General features: G+C 30.7%; 1 protein-coding gene across 1 annotated transcript; it reads left to right on the top strand.

Moving 5' to 3' along the window:
* The first annotated feature begins 756 nt into the window (after positions 1 to 756).
* On the top strand, positions 757 to 9,687 carry LOC132752450 (N-acetylneuraminate lyase-like). The gene is made up of 10 exons (XM_060742776.1): positions 757 to 883; positions 1,553 to 1,614; positions 2,410 to 2,480; positions 3,127 to 3,214; positions 3,804 to 3,867; positions 4,759 to 4,834; positions 5,557 to 5,649; positions 6,176 to 6,336; positions 8,758 to 8,929; positions 9,300 to 9,687. The coding sequence occupies exons 1-10, from the start codon at positions 875 to 877 to the stop codon at positions 9,461 to 9,463; spliced, it is 960 nt and encodes a 319-aa protein (XP_060598759.1). The 5' UTR covers positions 757 to 874; the 3' UTR covers positions 9,464 to 9,687.
* Positions 9,688 to 10,106: the final 419 nt, after the last annotated feature.

Here is a 10,106-nt window from a genome sequence, read left to right as displayed (position 1 = left end):
TCTTACAGTTAACTTCCTATACAATGCAAACTAAATGAAGATTTTATCAAATAGTTTTCTTACCACGAATACATTAATTATTCACAAAATTTTATAATTGACAGATGGTACACAATTTAATGTGAAGGTTATAAAAATAGTAGCATGTACATGTGTCGTTTTACTAGCAGTCGCAGAAAATGGAAATACCGTGATATTACAGAAGCCGTAATATCATAGGAATACTGGTAATGATAATACAAACCAGTTGACATATATCTATGATTGATAATAATAAACCAAAAAAATAAATAAATAAAACAAGCAAATACAAATCAATATTATTTCAACCATCAAAATGCACACAACATTATACTATTTGTTACATCAGTTGTTTACGGGATAATATAGATCTAGCCCTAATGAGTTAGATATGCCCCGAGGCGCAAGCCGAGATTTATATTTTGTCAACAATGCTTTATTTCCCCGTTTCTTGTGTAACGAATTCATTAAACAAATTGCTTTTAAAAACAAGTGAAAAATAAAAACCCAGTGACTGTACACTGTTTTTTTCAAAAGCGCGGGAAAAGGTGCACGTAAAAAAAATGACGTCATACGTTCAATGCCTCAAAATCAAGAATCATGCCATAACGAACAAAATGTAATTATAAATATTATGCACATGCATATATATCCATATTTAATATATTCAACAAATGTTACAACACCACGCATAAAGATTAGAAATTGATATCTCTACTTAGCAAACAAATTTAAGATGTATAAATTATCATATATATGTAGATGATTATAGGTATGTAGGATAAAGTGAGTGTATTTAACTACAACTATACTCCATTTACGTACAATAAGGAGATACACGAACAAACAGATAATGTCTTCGGTAAGCTACTTCTTTCGTATGAATATTTTCTTATATATTCTTCATCTGAGAAATATACTGACAAAAATGCACTGGAAGTACAGTTTATTAATTGTTTCATATAGATGATTGACATTAAATATACATAAAATTAAAAAGAAATCAGTATCTTTTATGTTAAACACAGAAATATAAATTAAAATACATGTTTGTTTGTACCAAATATGATTATATGTTATTCAGAAAATGCCAAACGTTAAATTAAGCTTGACCTTGCATATCTTACTTGATTCTGGTGTTTACTATATTACAGTAAGGTTAAAATGTGAAGTATACAGATTAATATATCACTGCAGAAAATGTCAAAAAAAGAATGAAATCATTCCTGCATATTAACACGACAAGTTGAATCATAAAATCATAAAGTTGTTGCGACGAATGCTCATAATGCATTTTTATTTATTTGGAAGGAATTCTTTATAACCATTTTGTTTTTGCTATCTTTGTAATTACGATGACAAATATCTTAAACGTTAATATATAAGTATACCGGGCATTTTATTATCGGTAAATCATCTGTAATGAATGACTCAAAATTTGCGTGACAAATTTACAGCATTTCCAAGTATATTATCATATCAATTATTTCAACATCGATTACACTCTTATTTGTGTTTGTTTTATTTACAGATCGGATCTTTCAAACTTGAAGGTTTGGTACCTGCGGTTTTTACACCGATGACAAAAGATGGGTAAGTCATTTGTTGTAAATTTCGAAAACTAATTATGACTTATAATTTCATATCTTCCATTCGACTTTATGCCCGGTTTGTTTTCTTCGGACTATACTCAAACTGTTTCACTTATAAAAACTAAGTTCTGTTCCGACTACCAATTTAATACATTTCATGAAAACAATGTGACCAAAAATAAAAACGAAATTAGGCTTAACATTAAGTGTCGTGTACCCTTCCTTTATACAGTAGTGAAAGTAAGAAGCTTACGTGTTTGTGATTACCAGCAGTTATGAACACGCAGGCCCCCATATGGTAATGATGGCATAGAGTAAAACACCCACTTAAGTGACAAAATATAATATAGATATTAACTTTAACACAGACTGTTGACTTCATGGTTATAATTAAGCGATATTTTTTATTATTTAGGATTCGTATTCTATAAAACATGATATTTAAAAACAAACGAATTATAAATAGATAAATTAGATTAACTGTGTAGACTTAGAAGTCCTTGAGAGCGATGGAAACAAAATGTCAAAAAAGGTAATACTACAGATTTGGTTTCACTTAGCCTGTTCATGTGATGCAAAGTAAAAAGCAACATATCAACGTATCTGGCCTACTAATACCGGTTCAAATATCAATTTAAATATAATAGAATTAAGGAGGAGTCAGTGAAGAAATAATGGACACACTTGACTGCTGTATCTCAGCACTCAAAGGGCAACAAGAAATCTTTTAATTATACACTAGTGTTGCTTGCAAATAGATAAAGCCCATTGTGTTTATACTGTACATCTTTTTCAGGGAAGTCGATTACGACAAGTTTGAAATGTATTGTAACCATCTTACAAGCAAAGGAATCACCCAAATATATGGTAAGTTATCTTTATCTAGCATAAAATAACAGTGTTTATTTAATACGCAGAATGCTTTCTTTCTCTCGTTGTCGCTAAATATTTAAGAAATGAACTGTTTTGCAAGAAAAGATACAAATAAAGAAGTCGAAGTCGACAATCTTTGCAGATCCGTTGTATATTATGAATGGACAATCTTACGATTTTAAAAACATGTTGATAAATATTATAATAATGACAGTTAAACAACATAGAATTTACCAAACTATGTGAATTTGTTAACTCAATACCTTTTTGAAACACCTTGCCTTATATAGGATACATGTAGCCCATATGAATTAAACAAACAGATCTTACTAACTGATAAACATGTTTGACTAACCAAAGCACTGGTTTTTAATTTGCTTATCATCTTATTGATAAAAATCTTTGTGAGCTTGATGTTCAACATGTTTAATGGTAACACTTTCAATGAGATACTCATTCAAATCCACGTACGCAGGTCCTAAACTTGAATTTAGAAGTGTTAAAACAGTCAAACATTATTGATATATGACTTTGTTTAAAAACATAAATGTTGTCGGAAATATGTTATTTAGAATCACTTAGAGAAATTACAAAATGAAAGTGAAGTCTCAAAATTTCACACTTTTGCCTTGTAATTCAGTAAATGGAACAACTGGTGAAGGTTTCTCGTTGACACTCGAAGAAAGAGAAAAGATTGTAGAAAAGTGGATAGAGGTTGGAAAAAAGAGGTATGCAATAGATCATCTAGACTTGTGGAAACGTATGGCAAATGGTGTCAATGTTTTCAATCAATTTTGAATACTATTATAGACATTACATTACCTTTTTAATCAAGGGGTTTGCTATTACCTTAATAAAGAGGGGCTTAATCCCTCGAAATATTGAAGGCTGATCAACCTTGTAAAATAGATATTTATTGTATCCAGAGTGGTTTCTTATAGTTATTTGAATCATAATAAGAATTATGCCTAACAATTGATATTTAAATGTGTTTAAAAGTTCGCGATTCATATTCTATTTTTACCCATAATATTATATGTTTAATCACATGGGTCATAAATTTTTCTTGAAATATTATTTGAAAAAAACAAACACTATTTACTTGGTCTGTTGCGAAACTTTGTCGCCTAAAGCCATTCTGGTGGGATGCTCACTCACGTTGACATTGTATCAAAAACATTGTACACATGTCCTTAACTTTAATCAAGCTACAAAAATAGTGGTAAACAGTCAAGCATTATAATTGATATCTACATGTTACTGAAATTGCACACCGTTTGAAACGAAACTAACATTTTAATGTTTATTAATTCACAGTGGTAAAATAAAGTCAATCGTAGTGCAGGTCGGTGCTTTGAATCTTCACGATACAATAGCAATGGTAATGTACTGAAAAAATATTAATATCATGCATTTATTGATAATGAAAATCACATGTGTAAGCATTGAATCTGCATGCCTCCAGATAAAATGTTGCAAGAAAATCAAACTTTTTTAAGATTTTAAGGAAAATCTAAGCGAAACATGTGTGTCGGGGCTGATGCAATTGCGTCTGAAATGATACAAGATTCAAATGATAATTTACATCTTATGTGACCTTTAATGACTGATCACTATATTTCTTTTGCGTGAATATCACAGTAAGGGCTAATTTTGCATATTTTTGGTAATTTATGTGGAATGTAAGTGCGTTATGGATAAATTACATTCTTTGTTCACTTAACAGTATGTTATTTTCAAAAACATGTTGAAAAAATGCATGGAAAATAGCATGAATCTGGAGGCGTACAACTTTGCAAAACTTTACCAGCGTACATGTACATTTGTGTTTTGAAATATTTATATAATATGATCGAACGCAAGCTTACTAAAATATTAGAGCATTTATTTGGAAAAAAGGTAAAAAGTAAATCTTTTTAGGTCACTTAAAATAGTTTTTCCCTTTCACAAATGTTTTCACTTTTAAAAATCCTTTTCCATTGATTCAGATGGATAAATATACTAGTATGCGATTTTAGATTGTCTGAATTTAGCTATCTTTAAATATGTATTGATAAATATTTAGATCCATTGATGAACTATAAATCATTTCAATTTATTTTTGTGATAGTTCAATGTAACTCTCTAAACAGAATAGGTTACGTATGCTTTTCATTTATTAACTTATGCTCTGTGTTAAATACACAATGTTCAAGCATAATATTTTTATTTGTGTGGCTTATTTTAGTATTTCAAATGCTTTTCTCTCATTTATGTCTGTGTTAAATGGTAGGCGGAACATGCTGTGAAAGTTGGGGCTGATGCAATTGCGACTGTACCACCACTCTTCTTTAAGCCAAAAACAGTGGGTAAGCCAAATATCTTTTATTATGAATATATTTATTTCTGTAAAAACATAAGCATGTTTATAAGAATTTGTTCAGATTTAAGGAAAGACATATATTTCAATTTTCGATTTTAAATTTTAATTTTTAGCAGATAAATATGCCTTTGTGATTTTGCGACAAAGATTTCCATAAAAGTAATGACAAAATAACTCCGATTGCTTTCAAAGTGACCTCTGAGATTGATAGTAATAATTGTCAACCCGAGAAATGTAATGTCAACGTGTTTTCTTGACTGAATTCTAAACAAATTTATACACTTTATTTCGACAGGCGATATATTATTCTTGACATGACTTTGTCTGTTTTAAATTCCGATATGTGTATCATTCAACATTACTTTTAGTTTATTTTTATTTCGGAAGTGTGGGGAGCTATATACTTATCGATCCAGTTGCTGGAAACACGCTTTTAATAAAAAAATGTTGCTCACCCAAACACCGTCTGACTGGGTTTGATACCACGGGCCAACAATGATTAGATTTCTAGTTCGACGCATTAACCACCCGGCCTAGCCGCCATTCTATTCAACAAAACTTAATAGTACCTTTGTACTACAAATGCAATGCGTGTGCCTAAAATAGACCTTTATAACTATATTACAAAGGAAACCTGTTGTGTGCCCAAGAAAATAAAGAAAATATAAACAATTCTTACCAAAAGAAATTTGCCCATATTTATTTCAGACTATCTTGTCAAATATTGTAGAGAAGTTGCGAATGCTGCACCAAACCTTCCGTTTTATTTTTACCATTTGCCTGGGGCAACTGGTGTTGAACGTATGTAGCTCTTCCTTTTGATCGTGATTTATTTAGATAAATGTTTTTACTTTCGGATTTTATCGAAAATGATTTAACACAACCAGATTTGTTCATTTACATCAATGGTATGATGTAAATGTATATGTTATCAATACGTTTAAATGTACCATGTGTTGCATATATCTGCATGTCATTGAATGATTTTTTGCTTATAAATGGACAAAAACTAATTGAAATTAATTGCTCTGTTTATTATTATGATTATATAACTCAATCATATTAAGTTGAATTTACATGACTATATAGTTTACACTACGAAGGAATAAAAACACTCCAAATGAATCTTACATGTTTTTATCGGTTGTAAACATTACAGTATATCGCTTGCTTTATTAGCTCATTTCTTTAAAATATATATAATACATTTCAATGCATTTATTTACAATCTAAAAGGAAATATAGCAAGCTAAAATTATTTTGTTGTTGCAATGACTATATGTTTCCTTCGAACAGTTTTATGTAATTTCTTGTATTTTTTCAAAAGCTTGTGTTGAAGACTTCTTAAAAGCTGCCGTGAAAGAAATACCTTCACTCGTGGGTGTAAAATTCTCCTCAAAAGATTTGGTTGACCTTATTGGGTGCGTACACGTTCCAGCACCAAACAGAGATGATAAAAAGTTTAACCTCATGTATGGTTGTGACGAGGTAAATTGACTAATTATCTGTCCGTTTTTCCCTATCTTCTCTGCCAGTTCCATGTACTCTATGTTGGCCCCTTTACCCATTGATATCGCATTGTATGCCCTCTCCAATGTATCTGTCTGCGGATATTATATGGACTACATTTCGTGTGGTGCTTCCCTCGTTGATAGTAACTTATATTTAAACTATATTTGAAATGGTTTTAATATGAATTTTGTTGAACTAATTTTCCCACACATGGCACTTGAAATAAATTTTCTGAAAAATAAATATTTATTCAAAGATAAAATTGCACCACAGGTCCATATGATTCCTTACTTGATGCAGGATAACTAATACATGTTTTGCTGAAAGATTTGACATTTTTCTGATGTTTTTTTAGCAAATCTCTGCAACGTTTCATTTTGTAATCTAAGTCTTGAATTAGAGTTAAAAGCAGCAGTACGTACTTCCAAAGAGCCGTATCGAGTTGAAAAAAATACTGCAAAAAAAAGCAATATATATATTGCAATTTTCATCAGAAGTGCTTTCTGAACAAAGTGTGAAGATACCAAACCACTTTACAACACTTCCTCCGCGCAGAAAATGTACAAAGAAGTGTTTAGTGTATAGTCTTATATATCGATTAAAATAATTGTGAAATACGTATGGATATTTTTAAAGTATAGATTTCTGAAATAACAACCTTGTATGGGAGAGTAATTTAAAAAATCATAATGATATAGCTATGACGTTTCGAACAATATGACATTTTACAGCATAAATATTTTTGAAAACTGTTTGACAAACATTATTATTATTATATTATGAGCGCAATATAAATTCCATGAGGGAAAATAACTTCAAGACAGTTCAAAAATTTAGATAATAAAATTCAATACAGGATTGTTTTACCAAGGGAAAAGAAATGTGCAATATTACGCAAAACCGATTGAATTTGAAAGATAATAAAGTGACTAATTTCATTTAAAAACAGTATGATACACCTTCACACGTTCCTATGTAGAAGCCATTTATTTAGCAATAAACAAAACTTCTTTGACTTCAGCGCCCCCCTACTTTTATTCAATGTCAAACTTCCCCGAACACCCACTCCATTATTGCCCTCTCCTTCTTTTAATCCAACTTCCTTTTATAAGGCATATTTAAAGGTTCCTTTTGGTTGAATTAATCAATTTATTCGCTCACTCCCTATTTGCAGCTATATAGTACTATGACCATTCCTTATTTCTTTGTCCCATTCGGTGTCCAACTGGGTCCTTTCCTAGTGATGAAGTATGGCTTGATATTATGTGAATGCATTCTCCAAGACTGTTGCCTTGCCTTGTTGATTTTTTTTCTAATAACCATACAAAGACTGTCTGTACCATATTATCCTCATGCAAAACCAGAATACAACAGTGAACTCAGCTGAAGTAAATGATATTTAGTTGCTTCCACGTATACATAAATCATTTTTAAAGAATAAAGATGTTCTGTGTTGTGCTTTTCAAGATCATGAATGATAATTTAGTGCATTCTAACCATACTACAAAAACTATACCACATCTTTATTTAGACGTGAGAAAAGGAAAAGGGTGGGTGTTTGATAAAGCGCATATACCATTGTCTTGAGACAATTCATGTAAAACACCAATGCTATTTAAATCTGTAAAATATCAACAGGAAAACGATTTTTATAAAAGGTCATATGCAACATTTGAATATCTGGTTCTTCAAATAGAGCTTATTGTACGACCATGTGAATATCTAGATGCATTAAATTTGTTAATTTGTTAATAATAAATATCACTGGCGACCGTTAATAGACAATGTAAAGACCTCAACTGCCCATGAAGGCTCAATTAAAACAGGGAAAGGCAAATTAAGGATCGCTGCCTTTAATAAACAGCCCCAATATAGCCAAATTTATGCTGTTTGCTTAAAGTATTATACCTTACACCAGTAGCATCGGTCCTTATTTTTTGTAACAAATTTTGAAAAAGAAACAACTAGGTGCCTTTTGAAATGATTGATAATTAATTAAAGGTGTTTTCAAAGGAGCATTATGCGATAATGCCTCAGAAACAAATATTTTTTCTTCTTTAGAAAGGGCAATTAATGTTGGAATAATTAGAGTTTTAGAGAATGTTAGATGCTTATTACCTGAAGAAAGTAACGATAAATGTGAAATTATTTTGTAATAAAAGTGGTAAAATGTATTTTGACTTTTATACAAAATACATATTCATATAAGTGTACTTATTGCCAAAACGTAACAGATGAAAACGGTGGTTCAGGTAATTGATAAGTAACAATTTTGATTTTATAAAATTACACCAAAATTAAAAAGCTTTTGAGAAATAAAATAAGAGCATTTTTGTGTCATAATGGACCTTTAAAGCATAAACAATGAACGTATATATTATTTCATTTCATATGAAGAAACTTATGGCGGGTATGATCATGGGAGCTGATGGAGGTGTTGGCAGTACATATAACTTTATGGCAAGTGTCATCAGGAAAATATTAGACAACACAGCAAAGGGTGACATCAACGAAGCACGTCTTCATCAGTACCGTACTCAGCAAACTTGTAAAGTAATGTATAAGCACGGTAAGGCATTGTCCTTCTTAACGTACCGTTAATCACAAACAATATGAGTTATAATGGAAGTTCAGAAATTGCTTGCATTGTAATATTATTCTTGTATGCTGTATTTCAATCTATTGTTTTTATATTGATTAATCTTGTGGGGGTTACTTTAATTTACTTTGGCAAAATAATGGCATTGTTTTTGGCTTATTTATTTTGTCAGTTTTGAACAATAATGTACAGTCGCCAGGGAACTATGTGACTTAATAAAGAAAACATGTATTATAAAATGGTTGCACTGTAGATATAAAGAATCAAAATGTTAAATTTTATTTTGAGAAGCATTGTGTTGTATCTTCATATATAAATCAGCCAAAAATATCTAATGCAGGCGATCTTCTTGGTAACAACGTTGCAGCTCTCAAAGCCTTCATGACGTTGATAAATGTTGACCTTGGTCCAGCAAGGTCACCCATGAGAGGTCCAACTGATCAGGAATTAGAAGAATTCAGGACAGAGCTGCAGGAAATTGGATTTTTCGATTGGTATAATTAAGGTAAAATCAGGTGCATTTGTAGGACAAGAAGTTAAAACACAATATGGAACCTATAAGAGACAAGAACTTTGCTTTGTTGATACTATTTGTACCTTGTACTATTTTTAAAGATCTATTTGTGCTTCATAATTCATATAAGTACACATCTTTACGAAGACAATCATTTGTAATGATTATAATTTCAGTATAAAATAACAATAAATCAAGCTATGTTTGAAAATGATACTACATGTTCTTACTTTACTTCCTTGATATGATTTGTTTTGAGGAGCCAATTTTTATGGTAAGAAAATCCTGAAACAGGAGGAGAACTGATTAAAAATTATTTTAAATATAAAATAATAATTATGATTGTAATAATAAGTAGACAATACTTGACAGTTATAAATTGTTTGTGACAGTTATTATAATATTATAAACATTGAAATATATCACACTCTACCTCCAATAATACATCCGGCCTAATAACAGAAACGGATAATTAAACAGAAAAGGAAAGGGGGAGATCTTACGGTATCCAACTCAGTTCCAACTGATAGATTGATCATAGATCATAGATCCTCCCACATTTTCCCCTACAAATAGAGAGAAAAGGAATCCCCTCCCCAAAAAAGGTCAAAAACGACAAAATTGAAGACGTTG

This window comes from Ruditapes philippinarum, unplaced genomic scaffold (assembly GCF_026571515.1).
Source record: "Ruditapes philippinarum isolate M1 unplaced genomic scaffold, ASM2657151v2 ctg4812_1_1_1_1, whole genome shotgun sequence".
In the NCBI taxonomy this organism is placed as follows: domain Eukaryota; kingdom Metazoa; phylum Mollusca; class Bivalvia; order Venerida; family Veneridae; genus Ruditapes; species Ruditapes philippinarum.
This window is presented reverse-complemented; position numbering and strand designations above follow the sequence as displayed.